General features: G+C 35.0%; 1 protein-coding gene across 5 annotated transcripts in view; it reads left to right on the top strand.

Annotated features, from left to right (window-relative positions):
• Positions 1 to 1,542: 1,542 nt before the first annotated feature.
• TRIQK (triple QxxK/R motif containing) overlaps positions 1,543 to 27,613 on the top strand; it is a 167,564-nt gene continuing 141,493 nt past the window's right edge. For 2 of the 5 annotated variants that reach the window (XM_073892957.1, XM_073892956.1), the window contains exons 1-3: positions 1,545 to 1,689; positions 12,240 to 12,398; positions 13,936 to 14,114. In XM_073892957.1, the coding sequence (XP_073749058.1) occupies positions 13,983 to 14,114 (132 nt within the window). In that variant the 5' untranslated portion in view covers positions 1,545 to 1,689; positions 12,240 to 12,398; positions 13,936 to 13,982. Of the gene's footprint in view, positions 1,690 to 12,239; positions 12,399 to 13,935; positions 14,115 to 27,613 lie in introns of all 5 variants that reach the window. The other 3 variants (XR_012378256.1, XM_073892958.1, XM_073892955.1) reach the window with 2 other exon arrangements.

Here is a 27,613-nt window from a genome sequence, read left to right as displayed (position 1 = left end):
AGCTGTGTTTATTTCAATGATTACACATTTACATACATACAATACATTTATTTAAATGTACAATCTCTTATATACGTGAGAATATTTAAACAAATGCATTTGCTGTCCTTATTTGAATATGCAATTGAAAAAGGATTCAAATAAATAATTCACCACTTTTATTTAAATCTTACAGTATTTATTTATATAACGTACTTATTAATATACAGTCATAGCTTTTTCTTTTTAGTCTAAAACAAAATATTTTTAAAAGATTAAGGAAACATAATGGTGATCTTGAGTCATACAAATTGAGAAATTTTGTGGAGAGGTATTTACAGTTAGTGAGCTTTCAGAAGAATTTGAAAATTCAGCAGAAGAGAATAAAATCATTTGCAATTGGAATGTTTCTTTTATTCCAACAATTTTATCATAGTATAGTGGACATTTTAATTGAATCTCAAAGCACTTGTCCAGAAGTATTGTTTTGTTTTTTCCTTTATTACTACTGTATTGGACAAGATAAACACTTCTGCGTATTGGTTTAATATAAAAGGAAAAAGGGTTGCACTATTTTAAAACCACACGCATACAAATCTGGTTAAGAGTATTAAGATAATCTCATTTAACTCTACCTTTATTTCTGGGATAGGAACTGGAGACCAGCAAATGATTTAGGAGAAAAGAAAATAAAATTACATTTTGAATTCAATTCCTGGCCCTGATATCCTGAGAGATTTCAGAGACCTTCTAGTTAGTCTATTTATACTTGTCTCAGTCCGTCTTTATTCTGTATGCTATTTTCTTTCTCAAGGGCTTTTTTTTGAAACTATGCTGGGCTGGCCCATAGGAAAATAACTTAACTAGGGCAAGAGAAAAATTGAAAAATTAAATTGGAAATCGCATAATTTTTTGAAAGAATTTTAAATTCAATTTACCACAGTATAAAAAATAACTACAGGCACTTTTTCATTTGTTGAATGATTGAATAAATGTAACATATCTGAGCCTGCTTCATTGTTCATAGGCCTTGGATAATAACAGCTCTGTTGGGTGTTGAGAGGAGTACATGATTATTAGGCATAAATCATTCAACTGTCAAATGCTTTCCAAATAACTTAGTATTTCATTCCCATTTCGTAGACGTGAAAACTGAATACCTGGACATACCTCCAAAGTTTTGTTGTTGGTCATATTTCAGGAATCACTTTTCCTAAATTGATTAATCTGTTAAAACTTCAATCTGCAAACAATGATTTTTTTCAGAGATGGTTCATGCTTCCTCCAAGGGATGCTCCCCGGAGAGTGGGGATGGGGAGTGTGTGTTAGGTGACAAGGCTTCAACAATCAAAATAACGTATTTTTGTGTTTTATATCTATAAAACAAGTCATAGTCCTTATTTCTAATTTCTGTGGTCATTTCGTGAGTCAAGTATTGGAATTTGGGACTCCACGTTAGAGGAAGGAAAGGCCGGCTTCCTTTGCGTCCGGGACCCGCGCAGAGGCGGGAGAGAGACTGACCAATCGGAGCGCGGGCTGGGGACTGGTCCCGGCTCTTTCCGCCGAACCCCGCCTCTTTTCGTACCGCCCTTTGGGATTAGGGGTGTGCGGCTGGCTCGTCCCGCCCCTGCCTCTGAGTGACAGGACCGTGGACAGCAACATTTCCAGCCGGACACGAAGTTTGTCGGCCTTTGCCTTGGCTGAGCTGAGGTGTGTGTGTCCGGCGAGGGCGAGGGGGCTGGGGAGGCCCTGCCAGGGAAGCTCGGGGTCCGGGACTGAAAGCGGGCGCACGTCCTTAGCGATCCCCCAAAGCGTTTAGGAGATGGTCGTTCCGCCCCTGAGAGCGGCACTAGGGCGGGCCGGGTGGAGGGAGGCTCTGGAAGAGGGGGAACCCGAAGCCCGGGAAACCCAGGATGTACGGTAATAACTTAAGGACCCCTTCTGGCGAACAGGACGCTCGCGGTGGGGGTGGGGATGGCGGATCTGGTGTTGGGGTGGTGGGTGGGCGTGGCCGCCGCTGTTGCTAAGGAACGCACGGTTCCCGCCCTGCCAGCGTGTCTGGCTGGGGCGCAGGGCCCTGGAAATTTTAGTCCCGCCCACCTCCCAAGACCTCTCACTTGGTTAGGGATTGGCTCCCTTGTGCTGTCAGTTAATTCGCGTCCGTTTATTTTACTGGCCAGCTCTCCGGCTCTGTAGTTCCTCTGGCCTCCTTTTCCAGTATTACTCCTCTCTGTTCTTTTCCCTGCCTTTCCTTCTTAATAAGTATCTGCAGACCAAAACGTTTGCAGAGAAGAGCTTTAGGCAGCGTGAGATGGCTTTATTTGCATGGAGGAGGGGGGCGCTGGGGTGGGATGCGGAGAGGATCTTTGCTTGGTGCTTCGTGAATCCCTGAATCCACGAAGTGTTGGTGTCCATGTGGATTGCTAGGAAAATGGGGATAGGAGATCTGGTTTCTTCTACCTAGAATTCTTTTTCTTGCTGGTGCCCGTTTGAGCACAATGAGCAGCTCAGGAAGTTGAGGCAATTTATTTTTGGACAGGCCCCAATAGATGATCTCCGTCTCTTCTGTGGAGAGTGGGTGATATTAAGCGTATAAAGCTCCTTTGCTTCATTGACCCACATTTAATGATTAACTCTAAGATGGTAACCACAGATAACCACTTCAGATCTCTTTGCTCATACCAGTTGGCCCCAAATGATTCAGCGAACAAACATTCCAGAGAGAAAACACAAAAGGAGCTAAAAATCTGATTTTACTTCCTTCTGCTAGGTTTACGGTATAAATCCCCAAGAAGGCAGCTTGTACTGCTTGAAAGCACTGGGGAGAATCTTGGCCTATAAGACAGAAAACTGGCAGGGTTAGGAAATACTGTCCTTGGACAATAACCTTCATAACTGTTTTCTCATCTATAAAAGTGGGGCTACTGTGCCCTTTGTTCCTAAAGAGTAAGAAGGAATAATTGATTATTAATGATCTAGACAGATGTGAAGTGTTATTGATTACACTTTATCTTTTTGTCTATATAATCTGAATTTGTAAACACAGAAGTATGACTATTCAGCTTAAAGTATTTTCAGACTTCCCTTGTGACTTCTTTTATCATTGGGTTATTTAGAATTGAGGAAGAAACTCATTTGTCTATTTCTTACTGATTCTGTGATAGTTCTGGTTACATAGCACCTTAAATGTCTTGCATGACACATTTTACCCCCTTGATTGACATCACTAGGTTTTTCAAAGTATATACATAGCCTGAAAGGATTGGGAAAGATTACCTTCTAATCCAAAGATGAATGACCTTTATGGTGTCATATACTACTTTGAGAAGCCAAGGAGCTATTGACTCTCCCCTTAGAGAAAGACACAGTTGGAAGCATAAGTGGTCCTGGATTAAGATACTGTTTTGGATCAACTTCTTGAGGGATAAGGAAATTACTCTCCCCCTTGCCTCATCCCAAAGATAGACTGAGTATATAGTGGGGAAAAGAATTGGGTCTTTTCCTTTTCTTCCACAATGCATTTTACCATAGCTTACTTTAATGCAGAATCTTAAACCAATCCTTTTATTTTTTTACTATTTAATAAACAGGAACTACCAATAGATTGTTGCTGTCTTTTCAAAACCATGTAAGCTGTAATTTTTTTCACATGCCCTTTGATCATTCTCTTAAAGGATATTCTTATATTTAAGCAAGTGGAAAGAGAAATTATTGCCAAATATTTTGAGAAAATGTTAAATTGTATTTTTGAAATAAACATTAAATACATAAACTTTCTCTTCTATCAAAGTCGACAAAGAAAAACTGATTATGTTTAGCATATGCCACTTGAATACTATAACCTGACTCTTAGACTATTTTCTTTAACTTAAGTGAGTCAGCTTTTATACTATTTTAATTTCTTGTGGTTAAAAAATATTGTGGTTGGTTCCACTGTGGCTCTTTTCCTGATTTCTCTATTTAAATAAAAGACTATAGGTAGAGTTATTTTGTTCGCTAAATTTTCTTTATCTAGGTTTATCAATAGAAGTGGGCATCTGTAGTAGGTAGTATCATTAGATAGGGAAAACATTGAAAAAAGAAAATATATATTGTTTTGTAATAAACACAGGAGTATATAGGAGCACTTGTTTTCTTTATTAGCATTTATAATTTCATTTGAACTGTTTAGTTTTTGACTATTCCCTTCTTAACTCCATTTCTGGTAGAGAAGCTGGTATAAAGACAAATGGAGTAGAGAAAGCATTCTAATGAAATTAAAGTTTTTAAAGCCTCAATAAATAATAGCTTTTTTTCTCTCTTGAGTTTGTAAACAGGTGAAGTTTACAATATCAGCTTCAGTACTAAATAGCTGATTGGGCATAATGCTTTGGATAGGAGACCAAAAATGAGTACTAGTACTTCCTACCCCTTTCTGCCTCCACTTCTTTTCTCAGAACCTGGAATTCAATGAGGGAAAATTTCAGTTTGCAGAAAAGATACATTTACCCAGAATTACTGATATGCGTGGTCCAGGGCGGAGAGTGAAGTGAAAGAAGGAAAACCTCTAGAATTTACAGGTTTACAATAGCTAATATCTACCCACGGGAGTAATATGGACCAATGGATTTCACCCATCAATCAGATAACTCTCCTGTTGGGAAGCTGCAAATAAGGAGTGGGATCTGAGGCCAGGACTGTTAACCTAGTGCTCTGATTTTTCCACCCTGGGTGATCCCTTTGGGCCATTTGAAATAAGTGGAGGTGTTTTTAAATTATTACTATGTGTTTAAAAGCTACTGGCTTTGGGGGCCTTGTGTAATCTAGAGGTCCAGCTCAATGAAGAATTTTCTTGCCCCACTCCAATGCCAAAAACATCTCCTTTGAGAACTATGATTCCAGTGAAGTTCCTCCTCATGGAAACATGAGGCTAGGCCAGATTTTTCCCTCATCTTTATTCCTCTGTATTCGTATTTTTGATATCAATAGATCTGGCTCTAAGTGCGAAGGTTTTAATAAAAATATTGCTTAGAAAATTATCATTTTTTGGTGTTCTCCCAGAATGTCTAAAACAGTATTAATGGAAAATAGTGATACATATTTTATAATATGTGATATCCTCAAGACATTTCTAACTGAAAAGATAGAGTCCTAGAGCTAGATCTTTTCACACCTGTTAGATTCATACCTGTTGAGTGTCTTTGCAACAACAGAGTGAAATAGGTACATATTTTCGTGAAAAAGAAAAGATGATTTCTTAGCTTCTTAATTTGGAAATGTTAAGCAATAGAAAGATAAATACTCTGTACTCAGAGGTTTAACAAATTCTATTTTGTTGAATCAGAAGGTGGAGACAGTTCCATAAGTTCCATAAGAGGATCTTACCAATTTCATGGTTTTCAAGCCACTGAACATGGAGAATGACAATAGGAATAAGAAGAAGCTTAGTTCTTCCATAGTAGTATTATGTGATGACATAGTTGCAAAAATAGCAGACTAATTAGACTGAAGAAATTAAAATTTTGGCAAAGACAAAAGGAAGATGGTTTAACCCAAAAAACTTTTTAACATAGATATTAAAAATATTTGAATATTAACAGGATGTAGAATAATAAATTATATGGATACCTGTGACAAAATCCTACTTGTGGATTACAGTTTATAACTATACTAGGTAGATGGTGTACTGGACTGAAAGTTGTAGGCTTGGCTCCAGCAGCAGATACATTATTTTGGGCGGGGTGGGAGGTGGTTTATCATGTTTCAGGCATCAAGTTCCTTATATGTGAATATATACAGTTGAAAATTTGTGATATTCTTCCATTTTTATGAAGAATGTGCTTGAGCATTATATATTCTCATTATTCACAGTGGTTCAATATACACTGAATCTCTCTGGGCAGGGGTATATCAGATTGTTTTTCAGGATGGAGAGGTGTAATTTAAAAAAGAATCAGTTTCTGATTCCATTTTGTCATTTCCTAGGTTTCCATTCTTTGCTTCTTCTCCTCTCCTCAACATCTCCATCACACCCCGATACATACATACATATCTACATATCATACATACATACATATCTACATATCATACATACCTACCTACATACATACATATCTACATATCATACATACATACCTACCTACCTACATACATACATACATCTATTTGGAAAAGATTGGACTAGGTAGAAATGATCTGTATAGTTTCGTTCAATGCCAAACTATTCTGGATAGGTTTAACATTTGAAATGAATGGAACAAAAAAAATCCCACAAATCTAAGGAAAAGGTAATCATCAGAAGATTCAGTGACATACTGTGAAAATCAAGAATTTTAAGCTGTGGAAGAACATTTGAGGAAATTCTTTGCAAGAATTCATGGCCTGTATGGATAGAAGAACTCCATATAAAAAGGACAGATAATGATTAAGCGACAGTAGGAAGATAAAAAGGTAAAACAAAAAGATGAGGAAAAAACTAAAAATGAGAACTGTATTAGTTTTATATTCTTTGCTTTAACAAACTGCCACAAATTTAGTGACTTTAAAAACCACAAATTCATTATCTTATAGATCTGTAGTTCAGAAGTCTAACATAGTTCTCACTGGGCTGAAATCAAGGTATCAGCAGGGCTGCATTCCTTTCTGGAGGCTCTGGGAGGGGATCTGTTTACTGGAAAAAAAATATATACCTAAACCATTCATCAGCTGACTATGATCCACGGCCTACCTAAATCTGGCTCACTGCTTGTTTTTGTATGACCCGTTAACTAAGAATAGTTTTTATATCTTTAAATGGTTGGGAAAAACAAACAATATTTTGTGATGTAAACATGAAATTAAAATTTTGTTTATAAATAAAGTTTTATTGTAACATGCCTACACATATGTTTACATGCTGTATGTGATGCTTAAACAGCAGTGTTGAGTAATTGCCGCAGATATGCAAATGTGCCGCTGTGTTGCTTTGCGTTGCTCAGAGCACTACAAATTGCTGTGACACAGTTATAATTTGATTTTCCCTCTTGACCTTCAAAGCCTAAAAATTTATGATCTGGCCCTTTATAGGAAGAGTTTGCAACTCTTGCCCTAAACTATAAACTTTAGTGTATAAGATTGGAATTTTCTTTCTATTTCAAGGTACCCAAATTTACTCAGTAATTGCCTTTCATGGTTCTACTTTCCCCTGGCATTTCTTTGGTCTTATATGGACTGGGGTTAAAAACAAGTCTATTATTCTTTATATTTAATCACCAAAATTTCTCTTTTTCATCTCTGTGCCTTAAATGAAACATATTCATGTAAAGATTTTAGAATTTCATTTCCAAAGACATTCAGTTAAATATTGCAGTTTTATAAGAAATAGTAATACTTTACTCTTTATGCCAAAAATCTATGTGCTTATAGAGATAAGCATGTACTGTATTAATATGCAAGTTATGTATCAGTCAGTTAATCAGCAAAGATTTGTTTGACAGGTATAGGTGAATTATATAGGGGAAGTGGCTTGAAATGAGGTTTTGAAGGATGCCTCTGAATTTAAGGGAGATAAGGCTGGGGCTAAGGTAATATCAAGGCAAAGAGAACAAGATTTGTAATGCTACTAAGCTGTCAATAGGATCACATAGTTGGGAAATGAAAGAAATTCAGTGGCTGGAACACAATTTGGAGAAAAGTGGCTGGAGTTGAGTCAATAAAGACCTGCTGGCCCAGGCTGAGAAGGCTATTTTATATGCCACGCAAAGCAGTTTTCATCTGATAGGCAGTGAGGATCCATTTTAGATTTTTATACTGTAGAGCCAATGTGATTGGATCAGTATTTTAGAATACAGACAGCACTCCCTAAATTTTTTTAATGCTATGAATATACCCCCGCATGTCCTATTTATAACAAAATTTTCCTTGAGGGAGGATATATAGACAATCCCCTAATTATCCTAGGAACTTATATGGTATGTAAACTTTTGTGAGCAGGCTGTTAAATATACTGAAATAATTTCAAGATTTCAGAAGATTAAGAAGTTACCTATAAAGTAAAAGAATAATCTGTCTGGCCTCGCCTGGGTACACAGAACTACTTTAAGACCAAACATAATATATATGTTTGCATACTGCACCAGTTTTATATATGCCTTATAAAAACTTGAGATAGACATTTAGTTATGGACTCCTTGAACACATTCAGATTTTCTTTTCTTAGATATTTAAAAAACAATGTTTAATGCTTAGCATTTTTTCAAATAAAATTAGTGTATTTATTTTGAATGCCTGTGAAGAATTTGACTAAAACTATATCTCACTTTAAACATTGATTTAGATATATAATAAAAATAGTTTTCCAGGTAAAATTGTTTCACATTTATTTATTTATTTATTTATTTTTTTAAAAACTTTATTTATTTATTTGAGAGAGAGAGAGAAACAGCATGAGAGGGGAGAAGGTCAGAGGGAGAAGCAGGCTCCCCGCTGGGCCGGGAGCCCGATGTGGGACTCGATCCCAGGACTCCGGGATCATGACCTGAGCCGAAGGCAGTTGCTTAACCAACTGAGCCACCCAGGCGCCCAATTGTTTCACATTTATATGGACCTTTATATTTGCCACATTATTTTCATAAAAATGATCTCATTTCATTCTTACAGTAATCTCTGTGATATATATAAAAGAATTCTTTACTCCATTTTATAGATTTGAAGTCTATATCTCAAATGGATGATCTGCACATACTCTTCCCTGGAGAGGAAAGGGAGTAGGCTCTGTGATCAGATAGAATTGCATTCAAATCTCTGCCCTTTTCTTTGTTAACTGTGTGTGCTTGGAAAAATCACTTAATCATTAGGAAACTCAGTTTTCCCAGTCGGAGTTAATTGTACTTGTCCCACAGGAATGTTAGGGAAATTTCTTTCTGATAATACATGGGACATGCAAAGCATAGTAAATGGGAGGTTGCTGATATGATTATTGTTGCTAATATTAATCATCATCATTAATAAGGGTCCAATACCCATTATTCACATTTTTAAAAGATTTTATTTATTTATTTATTAAATTTATTTATTAAATTATTTATTTATTTAATTATTTATTAAAAAGATTTATTTATTTACTTGACAGAGAGAGACACAGCGAGAGAGGGAACACAAGCAGGGAGAGTGGGAGAGGGAGAAGCAGACTCTCCACTGAGCAGGGAGCCCAATGTGGGGCTCGATCCCAGGACCCTGGGATCATGACCTGAGCCGAAGGCAGACGCTTAACGACTGAGCCACCCAGGTGCCCCTATTCACATTTTCAAAACCCAAAAGTTCTAAAAAAAAAAAGTTCTGCAAAATTTTTCCCCAAATTTTGCATAAATTCAGTTGAGGTAAAACCATATTTAACATGACATGGGACTATTTATGTAGTGTTTACTTTTCTAGTCAGTGTCAATAGTGATAAGATTTTGCTATGAAATATTAACGTGCTATTCCTACATTCCTCAAGGGTTGTTTTGTCATTACAGTAAATGGGACATATTACCTCTCTGTAATCTAAACACCCTCAAGACACAACTGGCCCAACATTTTAGATAAGGACTATAGATATATATTATTATGATTCTTTTATTTTAATAACTTTATTGAGATGTAATTCACAACCATTAAATTTATTATTTTAAAGTGTACAATTCAGTAGTTTTGTAGCATATTCACAAAGTTGTGCAACCATCACCACTACATAATTTTAGAATATTTTCATAACCTCAAAAAAGAAACCCTGTACCCATTATCAGTCGAAACCCTGTACCCATTATCAGTCATGCCCCATTTCTTCTGCTCTCACTCCCAGCCTTACATAACTGTTAATCTGTTTTCTGTCTGTATAGATTTTCTCATTCTGGACACTTCATATAAAGAGAACAATAGGAATGATGTATTAATTGGACTTTTGTGACTGGCTTCTTTCACTTAGCATAATGTTTTCAAGGTTCACCCATGATGTCACACGTATCAATATTTCATTCCTTTTTATGGTGCAATAATATTCCATTGTATGGTTATATCATATTTTCTTTGTCTATTCATCATGGATTGTTTCCACTTTTTGGCTATAAGAATAATGCTGCTTTGAACATTCATGTACAAGTTTTTATGTAGACATGTGTTTTCATTTCTCTTGGCTAAATACCTAGGAGTGGAATTGCTGGGTCATATGGCTACTCTATGGTTTTGGGAGGAACTGCCAAACTGTTTTGAAGAAGGCTGTGCACCATTTTACTTTTCCACCAGCAGTGTATGAAGATTCTATTTTCTCTACATCCTCACTAACATGTTTTATCTTATTGTCTGTCTAGTGAAGTGGTATCTCATTGTGGTTTTGATTTGAATTTCCCTAGTGACTAATGAAATTTACCATCTTTTCATGTGTATATTGGCAATTTGTTTTTAGTCTTTGAGGAAATCTCTATTTAAATCCTTTGTCTTTCTAAAAATTGGATTATTTGCATTTTTACTGTTGGGTTGTAAGTGTTCTTCATTCTGGGTATAAAATGCGTATCAGATATATGACTTGTAAATATTTTCTCCCATTCTGTGGGTTGTCTTTTCACTTTCTTGGTCATGTACTTTGGAGCACAAAAGTTTTTCTTTATTCTGATGAAGTCCAACATGCCTATTTTTTCTTTGTTGCTTGTATGTTTGGTGTTATATCTAAGAAACTATTTCCTAACCCAAGGTCATGAAGTTTTACTCCTGTTTTCTTCTAAGCATTTTATAATTTTAGTATTTACCTCTAGGTCTATGATTTGTTTAAGTTAAATTTTGTGCATGGTAAACAGGACTTTGATGTAGGAAAGATGTTAAGGTTCAGAGCCAATGGCCGAGAAAGAATTCTTGAGACGTCTTTGGTTTTATTAAAGCACAGGAATAGGACCCGTGGGCAGAAATAGCTGCACAGGGGTCATGAGGAGTGGCTGATTATATCCCAACTTTCAAGTTGGGAGGGGGTTAGGGATAGTGTTAAGTCTCTAAGGAATTTTGGAAGCAAGGTTTCTAGGACCTTGAGGGGACTAGCTATTGTTGGGAAAAGGTCATTTATTATTGTCTGTTGGTGGGTCATATGCTTGGGGGATGATTGCTAACACGTATCTAGGTGGGGGGGGGATGGATAGAGATAAAGGAAGTTTCCAAAGAAATTTGTATATGTTAAAGTAGACTTACAGGATCCTGGGGGTCAGGCTAAGATTGCCTTTTGCCCTTAGCAAAGTATTAACATAGAGGGAGTTGAGTCCCTAGAGGAATGTCACTGTCTGTTTCAAGGACTTGGCAGTGGGCTGTAGGTAGTAGGGAAATGTAATTTTTCTTTTTGCCTTTGTTTCCCATGTCAGACTTCAATTTTATTCTTTTGTAGCACTATTTTTAAAAGACTATGTTTTCTTATTATCATGCTTGAGCTGGATTATTATCACTATTTAAAAACAGCCTAAAGGTTGCAAGCTATTTTTAATGATATGATTAGAATTAGTGAAACTTGTGTTCTCAAATGCTTGGGGTTAAATTTTGAGTTGGTGTTATTATTATGAGACAGTGGTTTGGAACCATTTAAACTTGATACTCTTATCTATATAAGAGCAATTGCAATATAAAACTAGAGATAAGTTCAGTGCCTGGCACATAATAGGTATTCAGTAAATATTTGCCGAACAAAAATGAATAAATCATATATTATCTGATTGTTTCCTTTGTTACTTTTTAATGGGCATTTAGTTTAGAAAGTAACATATTTAAACAATTATGGTTAAATAAATACAATTATTTTTATAGGTTGATCCTGCATAAATTGCACTAACAGAGAACAAATTCAAATTGGTCTCTTTATATTCATACTCAACTCCAAAATATAGTGAACACATCTCTAACTACTTTTCAGATAATCACTATACAATAAACCGTTTGTAAAGTGTGATCTGCAGAAATAATGTTACTATTATTACAGTGGAAAGGGGGTCTTTAATTAAATAAATGTCAGACACATTGGGTCAAGTAAATTTAAATAGGCTTTTCTATTACAGGATTTCTCAGAGCCTTGCTTTTGAAGGTGTGCCTTGTGAAGAAGGGGCATGGGCATGATATGCAACATTTTCTGAGTATATTTGACCAGAGAAACTTAATTCAGTTGAATGTATAACAGATTTAGCAAACCAAGAAACACCTCTTGGAAAAAGCTACCGCAGTGATTTTATTTTGTGGGTATTAGGGCACTGGAGGTCATCCATTTATAATGTTTCCATATACTCTACTTTGAATTCCAGTAAGAAAAAGCAACCAAGAGCATTGTTATTGGTATCTGGAATTGAATTTGCCAGGAATGCAAGCGCAGCTTCCTCAGTAAAGATCTTGCCTTTGGAAACATCTTACCCTTGGCAGCTCTCCAGAGTTCAGACTTGGCAGCATCAAGGACACAGCACAAGGTGTGTTTATTTGATTTAACATTTGGCAAAAGGTGTTTTGACTTGTGGTTTGTTTTCTTTCACTTGTTTTTCTTGTTTTGGTTTGTTTGCTTCTGGCAATGAACTTGAGTTTGGAATGTAGTTCTTTCTTATGGAAGACTGTATTACAATGGGGGAATGATTTTACTTATTTTTTTTTTTTTGTGGTATTTGGGCAAATCCAAGTAAATAAAGCAAGATCCATAGAGCTATAAATCTATATCTGATTTATTTTTTAAATCATTTAATATTATTGTCTATTAGGATTTGTTTCTACTTTAAATACTTGATCTTTCTTATGTTTGATACACTATGATACTTTGGTACATTGCTATATTTTGGTAATTATATTTGGATTATAATCAATGTCTCTATATAGTAGGTAATGAACAGATTAAGACCTTCATAAAATGTCATTCAATGTCATTTTTAATTTTTCTTGATTAATTGGTATATCTGCGTTCACCTGTTTTGTGGGAAGAGGAAATGTTATACCATCAAAAATATGGGCCCTGTCCTCTTCTACCTCTTCCTCTGCTCAGAACTTTTCAATGGCTCTCTGTTTCACTCAAGATGAAAGCTAAAGCTCTTAAACTGGCCTATATGTCCCTGCAAGAGATGGTTCCTTGTTACTGCTCTAATCTCATCTCTAATCACTCACTTGCTCAGCCATACTGGCTTCTTTGTTGTTCTCTGAACATGCCGGGCATGTTCCCATCTCAGGGTTTTTATACTATTCTCTCTACTGAATTGCTCTTCCCTAGATATTCCCGAGATATCTGCATAGCCCATTTATTTACTTTCCTTTGGGTCTTCATTAAAAGATCACTGTTTAAATGAGATCTAACCTGGTTACCATCCAAATATCCCTGCTCTATATTTTCTACTTAGCATTTATCACTATATAATAAACTGTATATTTTATACTTATTTGTCTTGCTTATTGTCATTATCCTTCACAAGAATATCAGTTCCTATGAGTGCAGGTGTTTTTGTTTGCTCTGGTTTTACTCTGTCTCTAGCAACTAGAGTAGTTCTTGGTCCTTGATGAGTGAATGAATGAATGACCAGTTAATTTAGCAAACATGGTAAGTGTCTCACTTACCATGAGTGAGGCACTATGCTAATTGGTGACCCTACATGTGGTGTCCAAATGGAGTGTCTCTTCATCGGTGGGGGGGCGATGATTGGGTAGAAGCCATGGCATAGGAGGTGAAAGAATTCACCTGAGGCAGAACAAAGGAGACAGAAGTTTATTGAATATATTGCAAGGGAGAGGTGGGCAGAACAGCAGAGGAGAGGCTTTCTGCAACGAGGTGTGAGTGGAGGCTGTTTTTAAAGAGGGAAGGTGAGGAGGTATGCCCTCCTATGGAATTCTCTGTTTTGGTATCTGTGCCTAATTGTAAGTAGCCGTTGGTCAGTTAGGGCCTAATGGGTATTTTGAGGTGGGTCTCCTGATGGGCCTTTCTATATTCCATTGCTCAAGCCTGTTTGCCTAAAAGCTGCCTCTGCAATACAGGGATGAAATACACAGTTCCTGCCCTCAGAAGTACTGTTTGAAGGGAGATGGATGGTTACAGCAGCCATCTTACTACAGTGTTGTGTTGTGATGAGAGTATGAATACAAAGCTATCATCACGTGGAGAAACAGCATTTGAATCAGACTGTGTTGGGCTCATGGAAGGCTTCCTGAGAAAGGTAACCTTTTTTTTTTTTTTTTATCAGCTGGAATAGCCTAGGTTATGCTGTAGGAACAAACAAGCCCAATTCACAGTGTCTTAGCACAACAAATGTTTATTTCTCACAGAGACTACATGTCCAAAATGTGTTGGTAGGAAAGCTCATGTACTTCCATGATCCAGATGCAGCAATGGGAAGAGAGTGGCTAATTATGTACTGGTATTTAGAGTTTTATTGATCAAAACAAATTTCAAAAGGGGGACTGTGAAGTGCAATATCGTCTCTATCCAGAGGGAGAGGAAAATTGGAAGATATGTGAGTAGAATTAATGAATGCTATACCTTTCTACTGTTTTAAAGGAGTATAAGATATCTAGGTAAAGAAGTATTTGAAAGTATTTCAGAGAAAGGAAGAGCATGGGCAAAGGCAGTAAGCTGTTACGTAGTGTGATAATTTCAGGGAACTGTATGTAATTCAGAGTAGTTAGAGCACAGTGTTGGTGTTGGATAAAGATAGGTTAAAGAGATGGGGGGAGAACAGGGGTTAGATTATACCAAACTATGGGATTAGAACTCCATCCTAAAGGACATAGGGAAACACTGAATGATATAATATACTTCAGGGGAATTTCTTGATTAAACTTAATTTATGAAAGATTATTCTAGAAGCAGTATGGTTTTAGGGGAGCAAGACCAGAAACAGTAAGACCAATTAGGATACTAATGCAGTCACGCTGGTGAGACTGCAGATGAAGGCAATGACAGAGAAAATGATAAAGGAGCGGAACAAAGGTAAAAAGGCAGGGAAAGTATATACATGGGGGTGGACTCCGGGGCACAGAGGGAGCCTTGGTGGAAGACAGGACACTTCATCCACTGAGATTATAGTAGAGGTAATGGCATGAACAGTGTCCGTACCTTAGCATGTGTGTGTGTGGATTTACGTGTTTGGTGTGTGTATAAATGTGGATGTTGGTGTGTGAGAGAATGAGTTAGAATAAGCTTGCAAGTGAGCGATTCTTACCTAGTGATCTGTATTTTCTTTGTGACTTGGGAAACCAGCTCACGTGCCTAGAATAAAATGAAGGTGGGTGGAAGACTTCAGGAGAGTCCTGAAAATTATAATGACTACTGAGTCCAATGGGACATACAACCAACTTGGGGTAGAGAGGTTGCTGGGAAGTATTATGCACTTGTGAAAAATCAGATTATACATTTTACTGCAGAAATTGCTTTGGGAAGCTCAGTTGCTTTTTCTTTAAATTGTTTAGAGTTCAGTAATAATTAAAAAATATACATTTGAAAAGACTTTTGTGTATGCTGCTAAAATTAGAGGGACTCATGAGATATAATCTAATTCCAGCCCCCAAATTTTGGTTAATGTGCTAATAAGGACCCAATTATTTCATAACAGAGGGAATACAGATTTCTAAGGTAGTTACCCAGTGCTTTTATAAAGTCATTCTTTTATGATATACTTTAAAAAAGAGTAGTATAATGTGACAGTGAAGTTTAATTTTTGAAAAGAAGATAGAGAAATGATTGGAATACTTGTGATATTTTTCTTAAAGATTTTAGAAGACATTGCTTGGAATGTTCTATAATTTAAAGGATATTCTAAAATCATGTTTCTTGTTTGCCATTGTGTATTAGACCCGTGGTTAAAATATTTGGGATGCTGGGGTGCCTGGGTGCCTCAGTCGGTTGAGTATCTGCCTTTGGCTTGGGTCATGATCCCGGGGTCCCGGAGAGCCTGCTTCTCTCTCTCCCTGTGCCTCTCCCCCTGCTTGTGCTCTCTCTCTCTCTCTGTGGTCCAATGGATAGGTAAATAAATCTTTTAAAAAAATATTTGGGATGCTATATTTATTATTGCAAATTAAAATTTTGAGACCTTGATGATAGAATCAGTTTTATATAATATCAGACTGTTTCCCTAAGAGAACCATACTGACCTGCTCCAATGCATGTGGTGGGAATATAGATACATATGGATATAGATATATAAATTTCATACATGTAAACTTAGTACAACTTAGTACAACTCCTGAGGAGGGAATAACAAAGAATTGATGGGAATGTTGACCTGAAAAGATTCCTTTCTTAGGTTGGAGGGTAATTTGGAACTCTTGACAAAAATTAGAGATAACAGTTATTAGTTTTAAAACTGGGGACTAGTGTTTAAGTCTGTTTGTTTGTTTTTTAGAAGCCTACCATTTTACAAAGTATTTGTGAGTACTGATTATGTGCATATACTGTAAGCATGAAAGTGGTGTTGTCTTTGGAATTTCCAATGCTTACTGACAATAAAAGAGCATGTGCAATTTGGCATCTTAAAAGTTAATCCAAAGATACTTTTGTTGAAGCCACTTAGCTGATACTAGAAGATAGTTAGGAGACCAAATAGTAGCAGAAAAGTATACAATTTATATGTAATTAAGTTAATACAGGCATAGTATATTCTGAGGCAATTCTTATACTCTTAAGAACCTTAACTATAAAGGAGCTCATTTACTTTTTAAATGAATGTGAGTTCATCAAGTTCAGGGTCTTTTTGTTGTTGTTGTTTATAAAAACCATTTGGACTGTGTGGCACCTCAACAGTGAGTAACTGATTAAACCAGCATGATGTAATGATACTAATAACATTTAATGAACACTTACTATGTGAGAAGCACCATGTTAAGTACTTTATATATTTAGCTATTTAATTTAGTGCTCACAACAGCAGTATGGGATAGGCATTCTTACTGTGCCCATTTTAAAAATGGTAAGTGAGCTTAGCTTGGTAAACAACTAAAAAGTGATAGAACCAGAAAGGAAATGAATTAAAATAGAGAAGAGTTAACCCACCCTTTATCAGGCTCATATTCTATAAGAGGTAGAGAACTTATAGTAGTATTTTAAAACTCAAAGCATTTTTAATTGTTTATGATAACTAACCATAAAATATGGATGATTTAACTTAATGTTCTGAAAAATATTTACTCAAAAACATGTATTGAGTGTCTACTGTGTGCCACAGTTTTCTAATTGTTTCAGACTCTTAGTATATAAAAACAAAGATCCCTACTCTTGTGGTACTATGTTCTAGTGGATGGAATTCAGAAAATAAACAGTAGAGTAAATTTAATATGAAAAAGCCTTTTAAAATATATTTAAATAGTTGATAGATCTAAGGTAAAACAACTTTTCTGTTGCAACACTGATAATCTAATTGTTCCCATCATTTTGTAGTGCCTACATCAAATCATGAAAAGGATGAAATATTGATTGTTATGAAATGGTCATATATTTTAAATAATTAATTGGAGATTAAATATTATTGACCATTATTTTGAAGACATCTCTCCCTCTCCTCTCTCCTTATACACTGAAGATACAGCATTCCAAGAAAGCAATTAAATGTCATTTGTCATTTGTAAAAGAACTTTGTTTTGTATAATTACAGACCTGGGTGATCTATGGCTAAAATGGAATGAAAGTGACTTAAAAAAAGTCTTCAGACATATTTTTCCTATGAAGGACACATTTAAGTAGTCTTAGCACCGTAAAATAACAGGAAATGCTCATGGATTGAAGATTCAATTTTGCTCTTTTTGTTCAGCTATATCGGTGTGTCTTTATGTGTGTATGAGAAAAAGAGGAAGGGAGAGAATAAATATGAGAATGAATTATGTCAGGGCTTCCTAGGTGCCTTTGTTACAGTAGCTTTTCAGAATCCTACCACTGTAATTCCAGGAATTGGCTAAACATTTACATATATTGTTAAAATAGAGGACGCTCTTTCTCTGTCTTGGGTTTCTTCTACTTTCTCTTGAGCGATCTTAGTTTTGCTATACAGGATCTTTCTTTATGTATGCATCTCCAGTAGACCACTCTGCACTGTTCTATTTGGTAGGCCATCTTTCATTAATTCTCTCTTATGAATGCTTTAAGGAGTTAAATAATGGATACGGTTTATGGACTTCATTATTGAAGTAGTAATGATGTGGTACAGTGAAAAATTAAAATGTTCAATCACAAGGTCATTAACAAAGAATGAAAAATAATTAAGGGCAAAAGAAGAAAGAAGGTTTTAAGATAAAATCCAAACTTGAGTATAAGAAGATCACTGTGTTGAGAGAGACATTGGAAAGATTTTTGCAGAGGATAGAATCTGTATTAAAAGAAAAGTCCAGTTCTGTTAGTAACTAGATTTTTGCATAGAAGAGATAACATGGAAGTCTTTGGCACAGGCTGTAAAAAGGTTTTGGAAAAAGTAGAGGTAACAAAAGTGACAAATGTAGTTAAAAAATGAAGAGTAGGGAGTGTGATGCATTAAGGAGAAATATGGTCCCATCAGAAATTATGATTATGGCCAATAAATGTGAAAAAGTTTGAGAACATTTTTTTCTTTATTAATTGCTTAAGGCATTTTATTCATAGACTAAGAGTTGCTTACTTTCATGAAATCCTGTTTTCTGATCTGAGCTAAACAGGGCAAGTTTAAAAGCAGGGGCTCAGAGGAGTTCATAGCCTTTTTACTACATTCATTTTTAAATGCCTTATTTGAAAGAGGATGTCCTAGTTTATGATTTTCATATTTTTTTCCCTTTTAGAAAGAGGCAGATGGTATGAAAACTGGACTCCTTTATTTAAAGGGAATGTTGATATTTATAACCAAGCTTATCTCCAGCAAGATTTGTTTTTTGCAGCTGTTCCAGGTTGGAAAAAAATATTATATTAAAGCCCTAGCTTGTTTTTCTTTCCATATTTGGGGGGGGGATCTTCAGAATGTGAAAAAGTGATGTTTGATTTTAAACATGAATGCAATGTAAACTGTGATTTTTTTCCTTCTATATGTGAATTTTCTGTTTGCATGCTGTGATGATATTACTCTTTTTGTTTCACTGATCTATTTCCTAGATAGATCACACTTGAAAAATAATTTACTCATCATTTTCATATCAGAGTATTCTAAAAAGTGTAGTAGATTTTTATTAAGAGTTAGCCTATTTTATTAAACAAAGCATTTTCTAATTTTCTATTTTGTTATTTTAGTCATTTTCTTTCTGCGCAGAGCATCTTCTTCACCGGGATATTAAGGTTTTTTTTGTTTTGTTTTGTTTTGTTTTAATAGTTACGTTATTTAACATCAGATATATATTTTTCCTTTTAATTTTCTATTCTTTGCTTCTATTTTTAATAGAAGCTGCTGGACATTTCTGTGGACATAGTTTAGTCAGTTCTTTTTAACAATTTAATTGAAAATTAATTTTATTTTATGCCTAAACTTAATACACAGACCTGTCTATTTGGGCACATGACAACACCAGAATGAATATCTATGCTTGTACACACATAAAGCCTTTGTACATATTTGTTCTGTATATGCACCCACACATACACATTTTTTCATAAAGAAGGGTGTTTTTGTAGTAAATATATTGATTTATTGTGAATAAATGTGGTTACTGATTTATGTAGAGATAATTTACATAGATTGCTTGTCAAATTAAAGCAAGCCCCACCGTTTATCTTCTTGAATATGAAATTTTATGCAAATTATTATTGTCAGACTTATATATTTTTTCTTTTTAATAATTGAAACCAAAACTTTTATTTAAAAGTTTTTATTGTTGGGGCACCTGGGTGGCTCAGTTGGTTAAGTGTTGAACTCTTGATTTGGGCTCAGGTCATGATCTCAGGGTGGTGGCATAGAGCCCTGTGCCAGGCTCTGCGCTCAGCACGGAGTCTTCTTGTCCCTCTCCCTCTGCTCCTCCACCTCCCACCCACGGTCATGCTCTCTCTCTCTCTCAAATAAATAAATAATAAAATCTTAAAAAAAAAGTTTTTATTGCTTGTCTTTGAGCACTTACAGTTAAACTATTTATTCTAATGTCATGAAGACTAGCACATTGCTAAATCTTTGAAATAAACCATTACTAGTGCAAACAATTTATTTCCAGAGAGTATCTGACTATTTTCTGAGTATACTCTTTAAACTTCAATCTTTAATTCACAAAATTATCACTCTCTCTCTTTAATTACATAGAACATGAATACGTTTTAATTGATTTTATCAGTTCAGTTTATTACACATCTTTTATTATTTCCTTAGTCTTTATAATGATACTCACAGTTAAAAGTGTTAAGTGAAGGATATGGGAATTCTTTGTTGGTTATCACTTCTCTCTATCTTTTTATAAGGAATGCTTTTCATGCTAGTATGACAGTTCATTGCATAAATGCCATTCTTTCCTTGCAGGAGTGTTTGCCTAAGGTAGGTTTAGTAAAAATTTAAATGCAATTCTCAAAATTAAGAAACAAATTGACATGAAACAGTGAAAGGTGTTAGCATTCTGTTGCTCTGTCTTCTCACCATGTAACAAAACAAGTGGTTCTACAGAAGGTATGAAACTGTGCAAGTAAAAATCATGCACGTCACTATTCCTGGTTTTCATGTTATTGCTGCATGTTCCCAATGGATACCTATATGAGTGAGGATTTGAGGACCATGTGACTGGGGTTGTCTATATTTATTTTCTACTCCTTTAGCCAGGAGATCCAAAGTATGTTTTTCAAATTAGTTGAAAATAATAAAGATGAAAAGATGTTTTTTTAATCAGTAGCTTACATATCTGAATGACATATAAGTTCAGATACAAAGATCTGGGGCAGAAATAAAATGAACTCTTTTATTATATGACATGGCTGAGGGAGATGCTATGTTTACTCATATAAATATAGAAGTAACAGTGTATAAAAGAAAATGAAATAAAATATATTTGTAAACTATATTAAAATAATTGACTTTTTAAATTCAAAAAACATTTATGTATTTCCTGTGCTTGTGGCCTTTCATTATGAACATCAGTGATCATCATTTAATTTGTTCATGGGGGCAAATAGCAAATTGCTGACAATAATCATTCTCTTTTGGAAATATCTTCTAGAGGACCTGATTCAGAGGTAAAATGTTAACTTATCTGAAGGAGGATTTTATCAACACTGTTGAAAATTGGCCAGTGGGAAAGAGAGAAAACCTGCAGAGTACTAATGCCATTTTATGGTAGAATAAAAATTGATTCTAAAATAGAAGCCACTAAAACATATGTTAATATAGTGACATTTTAACTTTTTAATAAGAATACAGTTTAGGAAAGGATTTAACATTCTTTTGCCTTTAAAAATAATTACTAGTAATAACCTGCATAGCTATGTTTAACTGATTCAATGATTAGATATCAGATGACCCTTTTCCAGGTATATATTAATTAATTTTCTATTGCTGCATAACAAATTACCATAAAGTTGGTGACTTAAAGCAACAACCATTTATTAGTTCCCAGTTTTGTAGGTCAGAAATCCATGTGGCCTGGCTAGATTCTCTGCTCAGGGTCTTACAAACCTGAAATCATACCAGAATGTTCAAGGCTCTGTGGAAGAATCTACTTCTAAACTCATATACTTTGTTGGCTGAATTTAGTTTCTTGTGGTTGTAGGACTGAAGTCCTTTCCTCTTAGCTAACTGACCTCCTTCAGGCCACTCATATGTCTTGTCACATTGCCCTATCCAGCAGTGGAGAGTTTCTCAGGCATCAAATCCCTTTTAGTTTGAGTCTTTCTAATTTCTCTGACCTCTAAACCAAGATTTAAAGTGCTCTTATTATTAGATGACTCCCAGCTCGATAATATCCCTATTTTAAAGTCAACCGATACAGACATTAATTAAATCTGTGAAACTTCTTTTGCCATTTAATTTAACATAATCATAGAAGTTATATTTCATCATATTCACAGATTCCACCCACACTCAAACTTTGATTTACTATGTGCTCCAAGATCACCTCATTATTTTTGTAGCTAATACGAGGTCTTTCTTGCTTTACCCACTTAACATTTTTGTATTTACATTTGACATACCACTTCCTACATCTCTGCCATTATTATCATAGTTTTTTCTTATCTGGGTTTAGAACAGGATAGACATAGGGAATCCACACACTGAGATTTCTATTTTTGAAAAGCAACTTGTGAATATTCCAGGCAAAATTACTCTGGGTCTCTATTGGGCATGCAAAACTGTTTTTGAGAAACCACACAGTATCCCAGTTAATTGCAAAAAGCTGTAATATATTTAGGAATTGATGTGACAGAAATATAGGAATGAATTATCTTATAAGGTAATCAGACAACAGATTTTGAGGTACAGGTTAAGCTTGGGTGCAATACTAGGGGGACATGACAAAAGAAAAGCAGTGTAAAGAAAGACAAATACAAGGTGGTTACTGAGCTGGCCACAGCTGCATTAGAAAACATAGACTTGTTTAGTCAAGTGGGGAATCTCCAGACATGCTGTACAGAACCAATTACAGTTGACCCTTGAACAACATGGGTTTGAACTGTGCATTTAAAATATGTGGATTTTTTTTTCAATAAATACAGTATTTTTTTCTTTTTTTTAAATTATGTTATGTTAGTCACCATATGGTACATCATTAGTTTTTGATGTAGTGATCCATGATTCATTGTTTGTGGGAATAAAGTATTTTTTCTAGCTTACTTTATTGTAAGAATACTGTATATAATACATATAAAATACAAAATATGGATTAATTGACTGTTTATACTGTTTATATTATTGGCAAGACTTCCATTCAACAGTGAACTATTAGTGTTAAGTTTTGGAGGAATTAAAAGTTATACATGGATTTTTGATTGTGTGGGTTGGCACCCCTAACCCCTATGTTGTTCAAAGGACAACGTAGCTGAACTGAGGAAGAGAAAGAAATTTATCTGCCTGCATCTTCCTCTCCTTTGTTTCTCACTGGTCATCTTCTCTTTTGTTTCTCATTGGTCAAAGCTCATCTCATGGTATGTTAAATGTCCTTGTACTTTTCAGATTGTTGTTAGGGAAGTCAAATCTCACACTGTGTGCTCTGGGGCTTCATTAGAATCTTGGAAGTGGTGGGAGGAGCCAGGCTTTCTTTGGGTGTTGGAATAGGTATTCCTTTGACTGTGGAGGTGGTAGTGGAAGCTGTGCTTTTGCCTTTACACCCAGAGGAAGTCAAGACAGTGGTATTAGATGATGAGTTTTGAAGGTAATGGCAGGTGTTGACCATTGGGCAAGGACTGAGGCTATATATAGTAAGCAGTGAATCTGGGGAGGTGCATAAGTTGGGTCTAACATAGGATGATTTATATCAATTGCATCTGGATAACTTTAAAGATTGTTTGTCATATGTAAATGTCCCTTTGATAGTACCTAGGCCACAGTTGGAACTCATTGAATGTTTGTAAAGTTTAATTTTTATGTAATCCTTGGTTCTTAGAGTCTCTTCAAAATTTGGATTGTTTTTCATTGACAGGGAAATAATTCAATCATAATTAACATGAGAAACAATGGATATCATTTCTTTGGATACCTTTGTTAATTGAGTCTTAGAGTTGTACTGAAAAGCACTGATCTTATGGATATGTTGCTTTTCAAATGTGAGTATTCAACCAGGTCAGTATTCTTTACTGGTGTAGACAAAAGCCAGTTGTCTAAATTTCACACAATTACAGCATAATTCAGATTAGAATTATATTACAAATATTGGAAAAATATTTTCTTATTGTCACTTATTTTGTTGTCATTGTTAGCAAGATCAGGGTAGGGTAGAACCCAGGTTCTCTCATAAGGCCAGTTGAATGTCCAAAGAACCCCGACTAGGATAAAACAAACAGACACCTAAGCACATCAGACTAAATTGTTGAAAACAGGGATAAAATAAATCTAAAATAGTCACAGCAGGGGATGTATATGAAGTAAGGACAAAAATACATTTGAAGAGTGTTCTTCAATACTATGCCAACCAGAAGGCAAAGGAGTGACATCTTTCAGTACTGAAAGAAAGAAAATAGATTTCTATACCCAGCAAAAATATTCTTGGAACATGAAAGACAAACACTTTGTATCTAAGAAAATAGCTGAGAGAATTTGTTGCCAAAAGCTTGCACTGCAAGAAATGTTAAAGGAAGTTCTTCAGGAGAAAGGAAAATGAAACATCAATCTATACAATGAATTAAGAGAAGTGGAAATAGTAACTATGTTGGTAAATATGAAAAACATTTTTCTCACTTCTAAAAATTTTAAAAATATACTTGATTGTTTAAAGCAAATATATTGGCTATGACTTATTTATTATACATGTAGCTGTAACATGTAACTGTATGCATGAAATTTATGTTTCGGGGTAGTGTGAGCTTTTAATGTTAAGTCATATTAAACTCTTAAGTCAAATTAAGCAGACCCAGCATTGGCAGTGTAGCTGTAACTTTCTGATGTTAGTAAAAACAAAATTGGCGACTTGAAATGAAATCATGCCAAGGTTTAGATACACTTGTCTTAAGATATTAATGACACACTTCAAAAACACTGATAAGAAGTGTCCAGATTCTCAGATGTTTGTTGTGTGAGTTTTGTTTAGTTGTGTGTATTTTTTTTTTCAGTGAATGTCTGGCACGTTGCAATCCTCAAACGTGGTTATCTTTGTTGCATTGGCATATTCAGTGACTTGTACATTCAGCAGTAGCGTTTGAGCAAGTTTTATCAGCAAGCAATATTTTCAGTTAGTAAATAAGGTTTCAAAAATCACATAAGAATGGATTTAAACTTGTGAATGTAAAGATTGAACTTCAAGTCACTGTAGCTTTAGTAATTGCTTATTGTATTAGGTTAGATGCTAACATTGCCTGTGCTGTGCATATTCTGATTTTATTAAAACAAAAAGTTGAACTGCACAGCCACCTTTGCTGTTGTTAATTGTGGTTTATTATAGGTGAAAATAAAGTTGTGCTCTTGCCTGAAAAAAAAAATAATGGCCCAAAAGATTGGGGAAGGGGAATGGAAGTTTACTGTTGTAAAGCCTTACATAATATGTAATGTAGTAGCAGATTATTTGAAGATAGACTATGATAAGCAATATATGGACATTATAAATTCTAAAGTGACCACTAAAAATGCAAAACAAAGAGGAATAACCACAGATTAAAGGGGAAGGTAGAATAGAATACTAAAATATGTTCAATTAATCACAAAGCAGCAGGTAAAGAAGAACAAGGAAAAGAATAGATGGAACAAATAGAAAATAAATTACATGATAGTGGATATAAACACAAACATAATTCCATTAAATAAAGTGATCTTCATGCTCCCATTTATTTATTTATTTACTTATAAAAAGATTTATTTATTTATTTGAGGGGGAGGAAGGGCAGAGGGAGAGAGAAACTCAAGCAGACTCCATGCTGAGTGCAGAGCTTGATGCGGGGCTCAGTCTCAAGACCCTGAGATCATGACCTGAGCCAAACCCAAGAGTCAGTTGCTTTAAACCAAATATTCTCAGATTGGGTAAAAAAGCAAGATCCAACTGTATGCTATTTACAGATCCAATTAAATACCTCTGTGCAAGCAGTCTCAGTTGTATCTGTCTTCCTTGTTTCTACCAGATAACCAAAGAATTTGATATTTTGATGTTTATTATTAAGAAGCATGAATATATATATTATATATACTATATATTTTCCCTAAATAGTATCAGCTATTGATTTGAATGTTTATTTATTTGAGAGAGAGAGAGCACGAGTGGGGGGTCAGGCAGTGGGAGAGGGAGAAGTAGACTCTCCACTGAGCAGTGAGTCCTACCTGGGGCTCAATCCCAGGACCCTGAAATTAATGACCTGAGCTGAAGCAGATGCTTAACTGAGTCACCCAGGTGTCCCTTGAATGTTTTAAAATGTTATGTAAATGTATTAACAGGTGTATCATTGCCCACAGATTTTTTTTAAAGATTTTATTTATTCATTTATTTTAGAGAGAAAGAGAGAGTGAATGGGGGGTTGGGGGAGAGGAGCAGAAAGGGAGGGAGAGGTAGGGAGAAAGAATCCCGAGCAGACCCTGTGCTGAATGCAGAACCCCAGGTGGGGTAGATCCCACAACCTGAGCCAAAACCAAGAGTGGGGTGCTCAACCGACTGAGCCACCTAAGTGCCCTTCATTGCCCACACATTTTAACTGCACTGTATTTCATTGATGAATGAATTGTGGTGTACATATAGGACTTTGGATTTTTTTTCACTTTTTTTAATTTTTGCTGTTATTAAGTAGCCTTTTTAGGTATTTTGTTCACATAGAGGATTGTTTCTCTAATTCATATAATCAGCAGTGGAATTGATGGTGCTGGTATATACATATCTTAGATTTTACTAGACATTCTGTAGCACTCCCCAAAATGCTCATTAATTACTCTTACTTTATTGTAATAATCTAATCTCTTAAGGAAGTTCCATAAGAGGTTGCATATATTTTATAGGTATTCATAATATTTATAGATATTTAAAAAAATTTATTGCTACAGTAATTATGATTTTTGTGTATAGACTTTATAAATTGTAATTTTGCTGAGCTCTTACGAAGAATCTTGTACAGATTCTAATAATTTGCCTGTAGCTTTTCTCTGCCCCTCCCCAGTTGTATTATTTGTGAATAATAACTTTTTTTTCCTTTCAATCCCTATGTCCTGTCTTCCCTTGTCTCACTGTATTGCCTGGATTTCTGATTACAGTGATTAACTTTGTCTTGTTCATGATTTTCACTATTAAGGATAATCTTTTCTTTGTTTGCTACCTGTCAACAGAGTAAGAAGGTTCTTTTCTATTGCTATTTCCTTCCTTCCTTTGTCTCCTTTCTCTCCTCCCTCCCTTCGTTTCTTCTTTCTCTCACTCTTTAAGAATCAGTGGACATTGAATAAAGCTTTTTTTTCCTGTATCTGTTGAGGACTTCCAATTTTTTTTCACCTTAAATCAGTTAACATGGAGAATATTACTAGTGTATTATCTAGTGATAAACTATCCTTTCATATTAGCCCAGCTTTATTGTGGTAAATTTTGTTATTATGATTATACATATTGTATTTATTTTCTAATATTTTATTTAGGATTTTTATCTCTCTCTTTATAAGTGAGTTGGACCTATGATTTCTCATTCTCATAATGTCCTTGCCTTGGTGCCTTGGTGTCATTGTAAGGGTTTGTTAGCCTCATGAAATAAGTTGAGAAGTGTTGTACCTATTTGTATTTTTCAAAATAGCTTATCATTTTATGGGTCTGTTATAGCCTGTTTATATGGATTTTCTGTCTCTTGAATGGTTAATAGAATTTACCTATAAAACTATCCAGTCTTGTTTTTGTTTTGTGTGTATATCTTTTACTTTTTAAGGGTAGATTTTAAAAACTGATTGATTCCTTTAAATGAATTTTGTTCTGCTCAGTTTTATGCTACCGTTACCTTCTTGAACTGGTATTAGTAAATCTGTTTTCTAAGAAATGATATTTTATATTAGTTTTTAAATTTATTGATAAGAAGTTTTTTTTACAGTATCCTCTTGTTAATAGCATTAGTTGATGAATGTTTAGCTATGTTCCCTCATACATTTCTAATACTTTTGTACCTTTTTTCTTGTTCTATCACAAGAGTTTTTTCCATGTTCTTATT

This window comes from Callorhinus ursinus, unplaced genomic scaffold (genome assembly GCF_003265705.2).
Source record: "Callorhinus ursinus isolate GAN/ISIS: 27379988/994484 unplaced genomic scaffold, GSC_fseal_2.0 scaffold5, whole genome shotgun sequence".
Taxonomy (NCBI): Eukaryota; Metazoa; Chordata; class Mammalia; order Carnivora; family Otariidae; genus Callorhinus; species Callorhinus ursinus.
The sequence above is the reverse complement of the archived record's forward strand: the minus strand, read 5'-3'. Positions and strand labels throughout refer to the sequence as shown.